The following is a 17,512-nucleotide window of genomic DNA, read 5'->3' as shown; positions in this document are numbered from 1 at the left end:
AAGGACATGAAAAAAATCCCACCGCTGGATGACGTAGCTCTGCTGACAAAAGCCCCAGTGCAGACCCAGCCATGCCAATGGACAAGGGTTCCTGTTGTCACAGCTAATGTCACTTGGGGAGGTGCTAGTTTAGGTCTGCAAGCGGCGTAGATCGTTGAAGTAAAAGTGTCATTGTATGCGGCACGTCATTACCCAAAGACTTGTGTTTCCTTGTTCAGTGGCATTCGCTCCAGTGGCCCTCACTGCGTTCAGGGCAGTTGCACTCACTGGTGCAGGGATTCCTTGAAGCAATTGGCCCCGGCTCTCACAGCATCGATTCAGCTTTCACCCTGTGTATCGGTGACTGCATTGCTTCCCCAGAAGGGCAATGGGTGCTAGACACCAGCGGGGCTGTGTACAAAGGGGAGTGGGGTTTAGTGGTTAGAGCAGGGAGGATGGGAGCCAGGGCTGCCCTTTAAAGCTCAGCACTCGCTTTCAGGCTCAATGGAGAGAGCAGTTAAGTCTCTTTGCTGTAGAACAGCTGCCAACAAAGGAGGCCTCTGACCACAGCAGCAGGTCGTGTGGCAGGTCAGAGCTGAACTGTGTGGACTGTTGGGTGCAAACACAGTGGCTAGGAGATCAGTAGCCACCTTAACAGCCTCCCTGAAATTGGAAACCTGGGATTTGTTGAGCAAGGGTGGTGCCAGAAACTGAAAAGAATGTTGTTGTTTGCGCTGAGTTCCAGTTTTGATTTCCAGCACCCATCTGCACACACCTCGTTCGCTGGGGCAGGTGCAGCCGGGCTGAAGGAACGACGGAGTCGCTGGAGCAGGGGGCTGAGCTGTCGCTGTGAGGTGAGGAGAGGGGTGGACGTACCGTGAGATCCAGCGCTGAGCTCGGTAGCCTGCGGCAGTAGCCGTGCACGGAGCCTTCTTGCCGTGGGCAATATCAGCTGTCTGGTGGCGTAGGGACCAGGGTCTGCAGGGCTCCCTGTGGGGTAAGTGACAGCAGCAGAATGAAGGTTGCATTGTGGGGCTGGGGTGTATTTTTGACTCATCACATCCTGCTTGTCAGAGGTTTACGTTTAGCCACTTTCCACGTTCTGGAAGGGCACCTCCAGGCCACCTTAACGCTGCACCTACAAACATTGGGGGCAGGCCATTTCCTTGGCTTTTTTTTGAAAGATCATTTTCCAGCACCCCCATGGCCCACAGCCCGGCTCTCCCCCTCCTTGCCTCCCATCTCTCTGCTGCCCAGCACACCCTGGGCCGGGGAGTAGGTAGGGGTGGGGGGGCAGGCATTGTCAGGGCTGAGGAGCAGGGAAGAGGATGCAGGGACTGACGTGGAGTCAGCGAGGGCATTTTTGGAAGGGGGGACAGAGATGGGGGCACATGAAGACCCAGGGCTTTGGATGGGCACAGCTGAACCCTCCTCCGATATCTCCTACTGCGCAGCTCTGACCTGAAGCAGCAGAATCGGGGGGAATGGGCAGGAAGGGGGAGTCTGGGGGCTCTGCCCCATGGCTGGGCACCGCGTGGGGAAGGTGAGGACTTGGGGGTCCCTGCCCCTGACCGGGGAGGCAGCAGAAGGGACAACAGCATGGGGAGGACTTGAAGGGATGGGGGGTGTCTGTGGGGGGAGGATACGGATACCTCCATTCCCTCCCCTCACACCCAGATACGTCACCCTTAGCCATCGGGTGGAGGTGCAGAGTCCCCTACCCCCAATCTGGGAAGAGACTCTACACATCCGTCTGCAGCAGACGTGACTCTGCGACGGAGCCAACAAACCCTGTCCCTGTCGAGGGTGAACCAGCAGCCTGAGGCACAATGCCACCCCTGGGCCGGCTGTGAGGCTGGAGAAGGGGTGTTTCAAAGGGGGAGGCCCAGCAGCTGGAGGGCGGTGTGGGGAAATAGGGCAAACAGGCTACACTGGGGGTGGCAAGGATCATGGCTTGGACCAGGAGCCAGACTAGAACTGTCGGCCCTCAGAGGCACTGGGTAAGGGGGAGAGCGTGCCAGCCCCACGGGAAGTACAGGACACGTATGATCAATAAGAATACCTGGCTTTTCCATCATGCTTTTCCATCGGTAGGTCTAAAGCGCTTTTCAATATCCCCATTTTACAGATACAATTTTGAACCCCGATGTGGCCCTCGGGCCAAAAAGTTTGCCCACCCCTGCTCTAAAGTGCTTACCATTAGCCCCCTTATACAGATAGAGAAACTGAGGCACGTGGCAGTGAGTTGCACACCATTGGCAGAGGTGGGAACAGAGGTGGGAACAGAATGCAGGTCCACTGAGTCCTGTTCTATCCGCTAGCTGCTAGGGGAGGGAAATGAAATCATCGGTACCCTCCCCCCACAGATAGTAACTATGTAACTTTTTTTTTCTTTTTATTACTCCTTGCAGATTAAAATTCCCAGATGACTTTGTTCTGTGGGAGGAAAAAGACTATGTGTAATTTTTGTTTTTTCTCCATAGGAAGATGGAAGAATCAAAATTTATCCCTGGTAACAAATTTTCAAAAGACAGAAATATACTTCCTGGTCTGTCTGAGGAGGAAACTGATAAGATCAAGGATGCTCTTGAAGCAGGAGACCTCTCAGGAGCAGCGTGTGTGGTGCAGAAGTCTGACGAGTTGTTTAACAACACCGAGCTCAACATCGCGATCACAGGGGAGTCAGGATCTGGGAAATCGTCCTTCCTCAATGCCCTCCGGGGCCTGGGAGATGAAGACAAAGAAGCTGCTGAGACCGGGGTGGTAGAGACAACCAAAGAACCAAAGCGGTACCAGCATTTTAAATACCCCAATGTGATCTTCTGGGACCTGCCAGGCATCGGGACCCCAGATTTTCGGCCAGACACTTACCTGGAGCAGGTGACATTCAATCGCTATGACTTCTTCATCGTCATTGCTTCGGAGCGGTTCAGAGCCAACCACGCCAAACTGGCCCAGGAGATCCGGAGGATGGGGAAGAAGTTTTACTTTGTGCGCTCCAAGGTGGACTTGGACATCTACAATGAGAAAGAAAAAAAGAATTTCGATGAGGAGAAAACCCTGGACAAAATGAGGAACGACTGCATCAAACACCTGTGCAGAGAAGGGATGAGCTCCCCAAAGGTTTTCCTTGTGTCAAGCAGGGAATTTCAGAAATACGATTCTCCCAAACTGCAGAAAAAGTTGCTGAAGGAACTGGGAAGTCACAAGAAACACGTTTTCCTCCTGGCCCTGCCCAACCTGTCCAAACCAATCTTGGAAAAGAAAAAAAAAGCTTTGCAAAGACAGATCTGGAAACAAGCCCTAAAGTCGTGCACCATCGCAGCTGTTCCTCTCCCAGCTCTCTCGGTGAAGTGCGACGTTGGCATCCTGGTGAAGAACATGAGAGAGTATTGTGAGAGCTTTGGGCTGGACGACATTTCCCTCTATGCACTCGCTAGCCAGGTTCGGAAGCCTGTCGCTGAGCTGAAGGGTGTGATCAAGTGCCCACTGGCCAAAAATATCTCAAAAGAAACGGCTGAGGAGCAGCTGACTAAGGCAGCAGGAAAGGGTCTAATTTTAGCTAAACATTTTATCAGCATGATACCGGTGGCTGGGACCATATTTGCTGCAGAGAGGTCTTTCACAGTGACATACAGAATGCTGAACAGCTTTTTGGATGATGTCGCTGAAGACGCCCAAAGAGTCCTGATCAAGGCCTTGGAGAGAGAAAACAAATGAATAACAGCAGCAAAAGACCAGTAAACTGATACTCGCCTCTGGCAGATGGAGATTGGGTTTGGTCCTGCTTTGAGCAGGGGGTTGGACTAGATACCTCCTGAGGTCCCTTCCAACCCTGAGATTCTATGATTCTATGATTCAGCCAGGGGACAATGGCAAATTCTTCTGTACTCAGATTTCATGCAACAAAAGAAAAAAAAATATTGAAAACGATCTCCAGGGTTTGAGCTTTAAAATACAAAGCTGTATTTCTAGTGGGGGGGAACAGGCAAAACTGAGGGACAGTTCCCTGGCCCCACAATTTTTTTAAGCCAGGCCTCAGCTGGGATAGTTGAGGGACAGCATCAGGGCAAATACCAGCTCAAAAGGTCCTGATCTAAATTAATTAAAAACATCCAGCAAGATTTTTAAGATATATTTTAACTTTCTCTGTGTAAATCAGTGAAGATTCCTTGAGTCCAGTGGAGCGATTGACACCAGCTGAGGATGTGGCCTATTGCATGCGGTGTAAACCGGTGCAGAATCTGACAGTGACAAGCCAGCAGAGCTGATATCACAGTGCAAAACGTGATCAGAAAATAGCTGAAACTGGAACCAGCTCCTTCCAGCTTGTGTTCTTTTCCTGAGTCCTTTTCCCTTTGCCATTCAATGCTGGGTTAGACCAATTCAACCCAAAGCGTGTGAACGCAATTAATTAAAAGGAAACCATTAAAAATAGATTTCTGAGCAGTAAGACACCGACCTGAGACCTGTATCCTGCTCAGCTCTCAACTCAACGCTGCTCTAATGCGGGTCCCTGCACCCCAGGGAAACAGACTTGGTTAGAAACCCCCAAGCACAGATCCCCAGTAATACATCTAGCTCCATTGATCCAATCCCATTGACCCGCTTTGGGGATCTGTTTAACGGGTCCCATAGCAGAGGTTCACTAATAATTCTTTTCTCCGTCTGCCGTCCTTGTGCTAGAGGCTGTTATTAGCCCTGTAACTAAGTTGTACCCTGAGTGGAGTTTGGAAGCATCTGGCTCCTAAACCCATATCAGAGGATTACGAGTTAAATTGCTGATGTGAGATTTTTCTTATAGGCCCGAGCTGCAGTTTGAGCTGCTGCTGATGGTGGTTTTGGTGCTGATGTGTTTGTTTACTGTGGAGTTTAGGTTGGCCTGGGATCAGGGAATCACCCCACACCGCTCAGACTCACCTGGGATTTGCGGATTGTAATCGCGATGTGTCGGGCTCTGAGGACGATTGGTTCATCTGATGCCACTCGCCAGCCTAGTGCGACTGATTTGCTTTATATTCCACAGTCGGTAATTCATGCAGTTGCATCTCTTAGCTCTGTGTATTCGCTGCTTGTGGTTTTGTCATCACTGCGGATCTTAGCACAATACTTTTGTCTTTTAATAAACTCCCAGTCAGTTGGATCTGACACTTTGTGCATCTGACTTTTATTGCTCTTAGGAAAACACGGAGCGAAGGGCATCAGCTGGACCCCAGTTGTGACTCCATCTCCCCCTCAGCCCTGCAGATTTGCACTGGATAGTTATCTGGGTAACAAAAAACTGGAAAGGCTCTTAAACCTCCTGCTTCTGTGTTTAATCCAAACTCTGGCTCTTAGAGACTAGGAGAAGGTGTTACAAACAGGCCCTGCTGTCACCCACTGTGCAGCCAGGGGTCTGTCTTCAGTAGACCCAACTGCTGCGTCCCCCCAATGTGTCTGTGAGCCACTTGGACAGTGCAGAGTCCAGTCACTGCTGCTGGCTCGGGACTCTAGGGCGAACTACCAGGCTCAGACCTCTTGTCTTGAGCCACCCTAGACCTCGAAACTTCCTGAGTGCCCCAGTCACTTATACACATGCCCCTGAGGCACCTACGTTGTGGGGGTTCTGGGCTTTTTAACGGCAGTGAGAGTAATTAACAATCAATCAGAATGACTTACTCAGGGGTGTGGTGGATTCTCCATCGCTGGCAACTTTTAACCAGAGATGGGAAGTTTTTCTAGAAGATCTGCTGCAGGGATTATTTTGGAGACACTTTCTGACCTGTGTTATCCAGGAGGTCACAAAGGCCCCTTCTGGCCTAAGAATCTATGAACCTCTTTGGGGATAACTGGCTGGCTGGAAAGCTAGGTGGGGTGGGGGTGGGGGGCTGTGGCAGATTACTGCACAGGGGGACGAGGTGGAACGGGGCAGGACCATAAGCGGACCAGGGTTGAGGCTGTGGAAAGGGTCAAATGGGGTCTGGTCAGGGGCAGAAGGGGCGGAATGGACGAAGGGCTCCGAGCTCTGGCCAGGGACGAGAGCTGGACCCCAGCCAGGACCGAGCTCTCAGACCCCCTCCACCCTGGCCAGGGCCATAGTGGGGAGGTGGCCGGCTCTCAGCCCCACCCCCTGCCCTCTGGCCGGGGCCACAGAGGGGGCTGAGAGCAATGAGCAGGGGTGGGGCCTCGGCCTGAAGAGGCAGGTTGGGGGCTCATCTCCCCAAGGGGAAACTTCACCCACTGCCCATGCTAGGAACACCGGGTCAGCGAGGACCCCAGTGAGTTCGCTCTCAAAGCACTCGAGAGTTACAGCACATTGAAAATATCAAAAGTCCTGAGAGCGCCCCACCCCCAAGCCTGATCTCACTCCACGTAGGAGTTTAAGGAACCATCCCCACCCTTGAAAGTTAAATCAGCATCGCTGCGTGTCGGTCGGGGTGTGCGCCCAGGCAGGGGAGTGATCTGGCAGATGTGGGGTTGGTGAGGCACTGAATTAATTAGTGAGTATTTGGGGGCTTGCGGTGAAGCTGGAATCTGGGTGCAGAGAGGAAGAAGGAGGTGCTGCGGGAAGACATCTCTGGTGCTCGGGAATTGTCAGCTGCAAAGGCTGGAGAGTTGCGACAGGGCAGTGATGGGTCCATGTGGGAAAGTAAAGGGGGAGTGGGGAGGGGCTGGAGGCAGAATGGGCCAGTGTTTGGGTCTGGGGTTATGCGAGTGGCGACACACCCAGTGGCACCGAATGGGGAAGTGGCTGGGTGCTCGTGAGCTAAGAGCGGAGGTCACTCAGCAATGGGGGAACGTCCTGGGGTGGAAGAGGGGAGGCCAAGGGAAGGAGGGTGCTGGGGGCAGAACCGCTAAGGGGGGAATGACAAGGAGGAGGAGAAAGAGGGGAACTCCAGTGTGGGGAAGGGACACCCGAAGGAGGGCTGGGAGGTAGAGTTAAGAGGGAGAGGCAGAGAAATAGGGAGACCCTGGGTGGGAAGAGAGAACTGGGGGAGGAGTCAAGGCCAGGATATCGGGAGAGGGTGAGGAAGAGAGTCCCGAGGATGGAGCCGGATGTCCCGAGAAGGGAGGGAGCCCAGCAGGGACCAAGAGAGCCTGGAGACCATGGAGGGGGCAGATCTGTGGGAGGGGAGGAGAATGGGACGGAGAGGGCCAGAGCCACTTATTTAGGGCCTGTGTCCATTAGGGGATCTGTCCCGACTGCGGCTGTGCCGGGCTGGAGACCCTGGGGCTGTACCAGGGGGACCTTACTAAGGAAATCTGGAAAAGGCGGGAACACAAAGAACAGATGGGGAGGCTGCCCCACCTCACAGCCCTTTTCCCCAAAACCCTTTGGACTGTTGGAAGTGCAAGGGAGATACCAGGATAAGCTGTGGAGAGACAGAGGGAGTATTGGGGGCTCTCGGGGGTGGGTATTGAGGGACCATGGGGAGATGGCAGGGGCTGCTGCAGGGGTTAGAGGGACCATGAGGGGAGACAGCGGGGGCTCCTGATGGGGAAATTGAGGGGCGGTGGGGACTCCAGTGGGGAGATATTGAGGGGCAGGGAAGGCAGGAGCTCCTGGAGGGCAGGTTGACCATATGTCAGTTTCCTTGCTCACTGGACCAGAGAAAGATCCACCTCGGCGCCCCGACTGGTCCCTCCCCTGCAGCCGCAGCTGCCGGATCCTGCCCGGCCTGCCAGGTAAACGGAACCGCAAAGCGTCTCTTGCCGGGCCGCCTGCCCAACCGGTGCCTCAGAGCCCGGCCCGGCTCGGCCGGGAGGGGTGACAGGCCCGGCCCAGCTCCCCGCTCTGGACATGGGGAGATGCCCAAAGGAAGGTGCTGACTGACAGGCAGGCGCTGCGTCCCGGGTCTGCACCCGCCACTATGACAGGCAACGACACTGCCCCCCACCTCGAGAGAGAGCCTCTCCAGAACCCCCCAAATATTCCCACCCAGTACACCCAGACGCCTCCAACACGCAACACCCCTCACACAATCTCTCCAGCACTCCCCAACTATTCCCCCCCCACTGTCCTGTTTGGGAACTTGAAATATGGTAACCCTACACATAACTCTTTACCCAGCCTCCCCCCACCCAGCAGTGGTTTTCAGAGCCAGTGGTTCCACGTTGGGATTTGACCTGTTCTGGCTCGATTCTTTTGTACTTAGTCCATGGATACCTCCTTCTGGTGAATTCAGCTCCTTGGCTTGTGCTTTCACACTTCCTGCTGCCCTGCAGATCTGGAGAGTTTTCTCTAAAGTTAAATCTCCTTCACGGACCAGTCGGTCTCTTAACACCTTGTTTTTAGAGTACAAATGATTCTATCTCTGATCTGTCAACTCACCATAGTCACAGGTGTTACTGCGTTTCCTTAATTCTGTGCCCTCCATTTTTTGCATGCATATTTAAAAATCTCTCTCTCTCAAAGGTCTCATTGCTATTTGGCATGCAATGTTCGTCAAATTCAGTCAGTATTTTACTAAACATCATGCTTCCACCTTTTTCAAACTTAAAGTTGTTATAAATATCCAATGCCCCCTCCAACAACATGCAAAAAGATTTGATGATTAGATTTTAAAATTTTTCTCCTCTGCCCCTGTGGCTGCTAAATACAATTCAAATCTGTATAGGAATTTTTTCCAGTTCCCTGTAACATTGCCTGACAACCGCAGACTGGATGGAGATTGCAGCACATCCATTTTTGGCTTTTTATCCCTTCTTAACTAGTCAAGCTACTATTGTGCTCTTAAAATACATACACAAGCCTTTGTTCTTCTCTGTTTGCTGCTCCACTCCTCTAGCCTCTGCTTTCAGTTTCAAACACAGGAATTACTTTCATGATAACTGCAGTCTCCTTCTCATACAAACCAGTGAAGGACACAGGAATGCAACTTTTAATAAAACAAACTAGAAAGCTTCTGTCTGTGGTAACCTGCTGTGCACAGCTGTACTGGGTTCTCAACCCAGCTTCCAGGGTTCATCACTAAATCCCTGCATTCATAATACCATCCATTATGTGGGAGCGTCTCTAAATTATAATCCTCAACAAACATATCTCTACAATCCTGACCCAGATCAGGGCCCCGTTGCACCAGGTGCTGCACAGACACAGAGGGAGACACATTTCGGAGGGATAGCTGTGTTAGTCTGTATCAGCAAAAACAACACCTTAGAGACTAACAAATTTATTTGGGCTTAAGTTTGAGCATAAGCATAAGCTTTCGTGGGCTAAAACCCACTTCATCGGATGCATGGAGTGAAAAATACAATAAGCAGAATATATAATATAACACATGAAAAGATGGGAGTTGTGAGTATCAGCAGAGGGTAAATTACTTTTTGTAGTGACTTATCCACTCCCAGTCTTTATTCAGGCCTAATTTAATTTGCAAATTAATTCCAGTTCTGCAGTTTCTTGTTGGAGTCTGTTTCTGAAGTTGTTTTGTTGAAGAATGGCCAATTTTAAGTCTGTTATTGAGTATCCAGGGAGATTGAAGTGTTTTCCTACTGGTTTTCAAATGTTACAATTCTTGATGTCTGATTTCTGTCCGTTTATTCTGTTGCGTAGAGACTGTCCGGTTTGGCCAATGTACATGGCAGAGGGGCATTGCTGGCACATATCACAATGGTAGATGTGCAGGTGAATGAGCCCCTGATGCCGTGGCTGATGTGGTTAGGTCCTATGATGGTGTCCCTTGAATAGATATGCAGACAGAGTTGGCAATGGGGTTTGTTGCAGGGATTGGTTCCTGGGTTAGTGTTTTTTTTGTGTGGTGTGTAGTTGCCGGTGAATATTTGCTTCGGGTTGGGGGGCTGTCTGTAAGTAAGGACTGGCCTGTCTCCCAATCTCTATGAGAGTGAGGGATTCTCCTTCAGGATAGGTTGTAGATCCTTGAAGATACGTTGGGGAGGTTTTAGTTAGAGGCTGAAGGTGACAGTTAGTGGCGTTCTGTTATTTTCTTTGTTGTTCCTGTCCTGTAGTAGGTGACTTCTGGCCCCAACCAGTTTACAAAGTCTACAAAATATTATTCTCCCCATGTTATAGGCAAGGGAAACTGAGGCACAGAGATGACTAGATGTGATAAAGCTCACACAGGCAGGCTTTGGTAGAACTAGGAACACAACCGATGTCTCCTGAGTCACACTCCAACACTCTGACTGCAAGACCATCCTCCCCAGTGCCACTAAACTGACTTTTTCTCTGCCACCTCCAGAGCCTCGGTGAGCACCCGGTGAGCATCCCCAGCAACACCTTCCAGAAAGGCATACAGGGCATTGAATGTGGCTAGCAACGAGATCTCTGCAGCTAGGAGGGTTCCACACACTGGTAGGAGGCTTATGTACTTTTTAATATTTATCATGATTTCACCCATCTCCTTGTCCACTTGCTCCCAGTCAAAATAAGTAGACTTAGATGATTTAAAAGACCCAGTGAGACATAGCCCCATTACACTACCTGAAACCTTGCTCAGCAGCTCCAAAGCATCTTCTCTTGATATTTCCTTGGCCAATGGGGTTTTGATCACACCCTTCAACTGAGACACGGGTTTCCTGACCTGTATGGAGAGTTTAACAAGGGATTCTTCATCCAAACCGAAGACTTTGCAGTACTCAGTCATGGATTCCACCAGGATGTCAACGTCACATGAGACAGAGAGGTGGGGGATGGGAACAGCTGCAATGGCACACGACTTCAGGGCTCGTTTCCAGATCTGGTTCACCAGGGCTGCTTTTTTCTTATCCAGGATTGGCCTTGAGATGTTGGGAAGTGCCAAGAGGAAAATGTGTCTCTTGTGAGAGTCCAGTTCATTGGCCAGAGTTTCCTGCAGTTGGGGAGAATCGTATTGGTCAAATTCCCACCTGGAAATGAGGAAAACCTGCGGGGAATTTACCCCTTCATTCCTCAGCTTCTCCACACAGTCGTCTCGGATTCTCTGCAAGGTGGTCTCCTGGTCGTAGTTTCTTTTTTTACTTTCATTTCTCAAGTCCTCGTCCACTTTGGAGCGCACAAAGTAGAACTTCTTCCCCATCTTCTGGATCTCCTGGGCCAGGTCTGCATTACAGGATCTGAAGCGCTTCGAAGTGACAATGATGAAGAAGTCATAGCGGGCAAAGCTGACCTGTTGAAGGTAGGTGTCAGGCCGGAAACTTGGAGTCCCGATCCCAGGCAGGTCCCACATCTTCACATTGGGGAGCATGGGATGCAGATAATCAATTGGCTCTGTTGTGGATTCTATGATGTCAACCTTGGCCGCTCCTTTGTCATCGTCGGCTAAGCCCAGCATGGCGTTGATGAAGGACGATTTCCCAGATCCCGACTCCCCTGTGATGGCGATGTTGAGCTTGGTGTTTTTTGACAGCTCTAGGGCCTCCTGTGCTTTTTGAGCTGCTTCCGAAAGGTTCCCTGTTTCAATGGCAGCCTTTAGCTCTTCAAGATCCTTCTCGGACATACCAGGGAGTTTAACATCCAGATCTTGAAATAGGCTCCTTGATGCCTCTTCTGTAGACGCCATCTCCCTGGGGGTGGGGGGAAGAGAAGAGAAATATGCTAGTCATGCTCATCTTTCACCCAACCAGCTGCAGTCCAGTTGTTAGGGTACTGAACTGGGACTGTCTAAGTTATCCATTATTATTAATTATGATTATTAATTATTTAATTTACAGAAATGACCCCACTTGAGATTAGCGCGCTGTCACTGCAGAGGTGCCCCCCAAAATCAGAGCCCTCACTATGCCAGGGGCTCCACAGAACCAGACCAAGATTGAAGCCTCCACTCTATTGCATGCTGCACAAACCCCAACTGAGATCAGCACCTCCATGGTATCAGATCCCAGATTGGGGTCTCATTATGCTGGGCACTAATACACATAGTTAATAACTACGGTTAGAAAATGGAAGGGTCTGCAAAAAAAAAAATATTTTTTTGCTAAAAAAATCATGAACCAAAATATTTTGTTTTGGAAATGCTTTTGTGATGCCTCGTGGGAGTTGTAGTTCAGGTGCCTCAAGCCCCCCATTTGCTATTATAGACCAGGGTTGGACTACGTTTCCCAAAATGCACCACACTTTTCCCCTCTTGGAGAGAGAGCGAGGCAGAAAATAAACAGAACCTCTCACCATAGTGCATCACGGGGAATGTTGTCCAGTCAGGTATCCTCACCCTGGGGCTCTAGGGCGAACTACCAGACTCAGACCTCTTCTCTTGAGGTGTGATACTGAGGGTTGGTGAGGGGGGACGTGAGGGATCTAGAGGGGGAATATTCAAGGATATTCAGGGACCATGGTGATGAGGGCAAGGGCTCCTGAGGGGGGATATTGAGGAGTTGTAGGCGGGGTGGGGGCTCTTGAGAAGGGATATGGAGGGACCATGAAGGGGGGCAGCAGGGGCTCCTGAGGGGAGATATAGAGGAATTCATAGATTCATAGAATCTCAGGGTTGGAAGGGACCTCAGGAGGTATCTAGTCCAAACCCCTGCTCAAAGCAGGACCAACCCCAACTAAATCATCCCAGCCAGGGCTTTGTCAAGCCTGACCTTAAAGACCTCTAAGGAAGGAGATTCCACCACCTCCCTAGGGAACCCATTCCAGTGCTTCACCACTCTCTGAGTGAAAAAGTTTTTCCTAATATCCAACCTAAACCTCCCTGTAGACGGGTCGGACTCACCCCTGCGGCACCTCCTGCAGGTGACTCTGGGGAATTAGCTCTTTCCAGTGTTCGGAGCGCCCTCTGCAGGCTGGTGATCCACCTGTCTACTATTGGCCCCCGTGTCCCTCCCAGGACCCCGGTGCCCCTTTAACCTTTTATTGGGTTTCCCCTTCCCAGGGGAACCCCCACCCTACTATCCCCACTTCACCTCAGTAGTGGCTACTGCCCAGTCTCTATCTAGCCCCCATTCACTGGGGCAGACTGCAGTATCCAGTACTCATCATCGGTAAAGGGGGTTTGGACCTGCTGCCTTGCCTGCCCCTAGGTTTCCCCCTGCAACCCCCCAGTACCTTCTGCCCTCTGCTAGGCCGCAGCCTGGGGCTTTCTAGGCTGGAGCTTCCCCAGCTCCTCAGCCTGTCCCCAGCCCTGCTTCACCCTAGGTACCTTGTTAGCTCCCTGCAGTCAGGCCCATCTCCCTCTGAAGGCAGAGAGAGAGACTGGTTATGTTTCTGGCTTCCTTGGCCTTTTATAAGGCCCTGGGCTCAGTTTGGGGCGTGGCCCCCAGCTGCAGCCATTTCCCCAATCAGCCCAGCCTTTAGAGCCACTGCTCTCAAGCCCTGCCAGGCCCCTTTTAAACCCCTCACAGCAGGAGCAGGGTCCACCCTGCTACACTCCCCCTCTGCAACTTGAGACCGTTGCTCCTTGTTCTGTCATCTTCTACCACTGAGAACAGCCGAGCTCCATCCTCTTTGGAACCCCCTTTCAGGTAGTTGAAAGCAGCTATCAAATCCCCCCTCATTCTTCTCTTCTTCAGACTAAACAATCCCAGTTCCCTCAGCCTCTCCTCATAAGTCATGTGCTCCAGCCCCCTAATCATTTTTGTTGCCCTCCACTGGACTCTCTCCAATTTATCCACATCCTTCTTGTAGTGTGGGGCCCAAAACTGGACACAGTACTCCAGATGAGACCTCACCAGTGCTGAGTAGAGGGGAACGATCACATCCCTCGATCTGCTGGAAATGCCCCTACTTATACAACCCAAAATGCCATTAGCCTTCTTGGCAACGAGGGCACACTGTTGACTCATATTCAGCTTTTCGTCCACCGTAACCCCTAGGTCCTTTTCTGCAGAACTGCTGCCCAGCCATTCGGTCCCTAGTCTATAGCAGTGCATGAGATTCTTCTGTCCTAAATGCAGGACTCTGCACTTGTCCTTGTTGAACCTCATCATATTTCTTTTGGCCCAATCCTCTAATTTGTCTAGGTCCCTCTGTATCCTATTCCTACCCTCCAGCATATCAACCACTCCTCCCAGTTTAGTGTCATCTGCAAACTTGCTAAGGGTGCAGTCCACACCATCCTCCAGATTGTTAATGAAGATATTGAACAAAACCGGCCCTAACACCGACCCTTGGGGCACTCCACTTGATACCGGCTGCCAACTAGACATGGAACCATTGATCACTACCCGTTGAGCCCGACCATCTAGCCAGTTTTCTATCCACCTTACCGTCCATTCATCCAGCCCATACTTCTTTAACTTGCTGGCAAGAATACTGTGGGAGACTGTATCAAAAGCTTTGCTAAAGTCCAGAAATAGCACATCCACTGCTTTCCCCTCATCCACAGAGCCGGTTATCTCATCATAGAAGGCAATTAGGTTAGTCAGGCATGACTTGCCCTTGGTGAATCCATGCTGACTGTTCCTGATCACTTTCCTCTCCTTTAAGTGGTTCAGAATGTGATGGGGGACGCAGGGGCTCCTGAGGGGGGATATAGAAGGACCATGGGGATGACTGTGGTGGATTCTGAAGGGGATATTGAGGGACCATGAAGCGGGGGCGGGGAGGGCAGTAGGTACTCCTGAAGAGAGATATTGAGGGGACATGGGGGGATGGCAGGGGTTCCTGATGGGGGATATTCAGGTACAGTGGAGGGCTGCAGGGGTTCCTGAGGGGGGATATTGAGGGACCATGATGGGGGGCAGCAGAAGTTCCTGAGGAGGGACACTGAGGGACCACAAGGGAGAGGGAGAGGGACTGTGAGGGTGGTATTGAGGGACCATGGTGGGAGTGTGGGGGTTGTTGTGGGACCATGATGGGGAGGGTGGGGGTTCCTGAGGGGAAATATTGAGGAACAGTGAAGGGGGGCAGCAGCTCCAGGAGCTGGGAGGGAGCGATTCAATCCCTTACCTGGGCAGAAAATCTTACTGGCCACCCCAGCGAGCAGGATGTTCCCCGCGAAGCACAAGACTCACCCTGATGCAGGGCTCTGGCTGCTTCCCTCTGCAGGCAAATGGAAAGCAAAAGCTGCAGAGAAAAGCAGCCCTGAGAAAATTCAAGCCACACCCTTTCCTGGAGATCAGCTGCAGCCAGCTCTGAGTTCCTGCATATACCAGAGAGCGGGACTAGACAGACAGACAGACACGGGGATTGGAGGGTGGAACCCCCAAAATGTCAGGGTGGCCTTAGCAAAGAAAGCAAATACTGCGTGTGGAACAGAGGCTCAGTGAATTCACTTTCAGTCAAGTAGCCAAAGTTAGTTGTGGTGCAAAACTGCTCATTAAAGCACTACTCAGGGGCTGTCGTTTGACTGGTTTTCATTCTGTTCCCCCCCCCATACCGTGCACACCCCCACATCCACACAGAAACGTTGTCCAGGCCCCTGAAATAGCAGAACAGGGGAGGTAATGGATAGAGAAATGGAGGAACATTGAGGGTACGTATCGGGACAGTGGGAGTTCCTGATGGGGGATATTGAGGGACTGTGAGGGGTATGGCAGGGTCTCCTGAGGGGCGATATGGAGGGGCCATGGAGAGGATGCTGGAGGTCCGGAGGGGGAATATTATGAGACCGTGAGGTAGTTGGTGGGGCTTCTGAGGGGGGATACTGAGGGAGCGGTGGATGGAGGGGGCTCCTGAGGGGTGGACTGACTCTATGTTGGGGTTCTCCTGGGCGTGACCCTCTTTTTTATCCTCCAGGCAGCCTTTTGAAATATGAAGAAATGTCCAGGTCCAGGATTTTTACTTGCTGATTGCAGCAGAGAAAGATCCACCTCGGCGCCTCGGCTGGTCCCTCCCCTGAATCTGCAGCTGCTGGATCCTGCCCAGGCCGGCCTGCTGGGTAAATGGAGCCTCCAAGCACCATTCACCGGGCCACCTGCCCCACCCTAGGGCCTCAGAGCCTGGCCAGGTTGTGAGGGGTGACAGGCCAGGCTCCAGCTTCCCGCCCTGGGCAGGGGGAGATGCCCAACGGGAGGTTCTTACTTATGGATGCATCCCAGGCCTGCATCCACCACCATAACAGGAAGCAACACTGCCCCCACTTAAAAAGTTAGGCCACAGGTACTCTTTCCCAGTAGCCTCCAGGTACTTAAATACCCCCTCCCAATACACACACACACACACACACACTCCTGCAGCACTCCCCCAAAATACTCCTCCACTACCCTGCTACTGTTCCCCACCCCCACAGTGTCCCCTTTAGGGAACTTGAAATATGGTAACCCTACATACAAGGGGACACACTGTGGGTAGAGTGCAGAGAAAACCCATGACACTGGGTCTGAGCATGACTCAAGGACATGACAGGCTCCCACCACTGGCTGACGTAGCTCTGCTGACAAAAGCCCCAGTGCAGACCCAGCCACGCCAGCAGACGAGGGTTCCCGTCGTCACGGCTACTGTCACTCCGGGAGGTGCTAGGTCTGTGGGCGATGCAGATATCACTGAAGTAAATGTGTCATTGTACGTGGAGCATCATCACCCAAAGACTTGTGTTTTCTTCTTCAGTGGCATTCGCTCCAGTGGCCCTCGCTGCGTTCAGGGCAGCTGCACTGACTGGGACAGGGATTCCTTGCAGAAATTGGCCCCGGCTCTCACAGCATCGATTCAGCTTTCACCCTGCGTATCGGTGACAGCATTGCTTCCCCAGAAGGGCAATGGGTGCCAGACAGCAGCAGGGTTGTGTACAAAGAGGAGTGGGGTTTAGTGGTTAGAGCAGGGAGGATGGAGCCAGGGCTCTCCATGAAAGCTCAGCACTCACTTTCAAGGCTCAGTGAAGACAGTAATTAAAATAAGACCATAAAAACGGCCATACTGGGTCAGACCAAAGGTCCGTCCAGCCCAGTATCCTGACTACCGACAGCAGCCCATGCCAGGTGCTCCAGAGGGAGTGAACCTAACAGGCAATGATCAAGTGATCTCTCTCCTGCCATCCATCTCCATCCTCTGACGAACAGAGGCTAGGGACACCATTCTTACCCATCCTGGCTAATAGCCATTTATGGACTTAGCCACCATGTATTTATCCAGTCCCCTTTTAAACATTGTTATAGTCCTAGCCTTCACAACCTCCTCAGGCAAGGAGTTCCATAGGTTGACTGTGCGCTGCGTGAAGAAGAACTTCCCTTTATTTGTTTTAAACCTGCTGCCCATTAATTTCATTTGGTGGCCCCAAGTTCTTATATTATAGGAACAAGTAAATAACTTTTCCCTATCTACTTTCTCCACATCACTCATGATTTTATAGACCTCTATCATATCCCCCATTAGTCTCCTCTTTTCCGAGGTGAAAAGTCCTAGCCTTTTTAATCTCTCCTCATATAGGACCCGTTCCAAACCCTTAATCATTTTAGTTACCCTTCTCTGAACCTTTTCTAATGCCAGTATATGTTTTTTGAGATGAGGAGACCTCATCTGTATGCAGTATTCAAGATGTGGGTGTATCATGGATTTATACAAGGGCAATAATATATTCTCTGTCTTATTCTCTATCCCTTTTTTAATGATTCCTAACATCCTGTTTGCTTTTTTGACTGCCTCTGCACACTGCGTGGACGTCTTCAGAGAACTATCCACGAAGACTCCAAGATCTTTTTCCTGATTAGTTGTAGCTAAATTAGGCCCCATCATATTGTA

At 51.3% G+C, this 17,512-nt stretch overlaps 2 protein-coding genes across 2 annotated transcripts; one reads left to right on the top strand and one right to left on the bottom strand.

Annotated features, from left to right (window-relative positions):
• The first annotated feature begins 848 nt into the window (after positions 1 to 848).
• On the top strand, positions 849 to 3,702 carry LOC120389964 (interferon-inducible GTPase 5-like). Its single transcript, XM_039512115.1, has 2 exons — positions 849 to 976; positions 2,463 to 3,702. Exon 2 carries the CDS (start codon positions 2,467 to 2,469, stop codon positions 3,697 to 3,699), a length of 1,233 nt encoding a protein of 410 aa, XP_039368049.1. The 5' UTR covers positions 849 to 976; positions 2,463 to 2,466; the 3' UTR covers positions 3,700 to 3,702.
• A 6,020-nt stretch (positions 3,703 to 9,722) lies between these two features.
• Positions 9,723 to 11,459, bottom strand: LOC120390359 (interferon-inducible GTPase 5-like). The gene has a single exon (XM_039512964.1). It carries the CDS (start codon positions 11,457 to 11,459, stop codon positions 10,131 to 10,133), a length of 1,329 nt encoding a protein of 442 aa, XP_039368898.1. The 3' UTR covers positions 9,723 to 10,130.
• Between the last annotated feature and the right edge of the window lie 6,053 nt (positions 11,460 to 17,512).

The sequence above is a fragment of the Mauremys reevesii genome, linkage group 24 (genome assembly GCF_016161935.1).
Source record: "Mauremys reevesii isolate NIE-2019 linkage group 24, ASM1616193v1, whole genome shotgun sequence".
Taxonomy (NCBI): domain Eukaryota; kingdom Metazoa; phylum Chordata; order Testudines; family Geoemydidae; genus Mauremys; species Mauremys reevesii.
The sequence above is the reverse complement of the archived record's forward strand: the minus strand, read 5'-3'. Positions and strand labels throughout refer to the sequence as shown.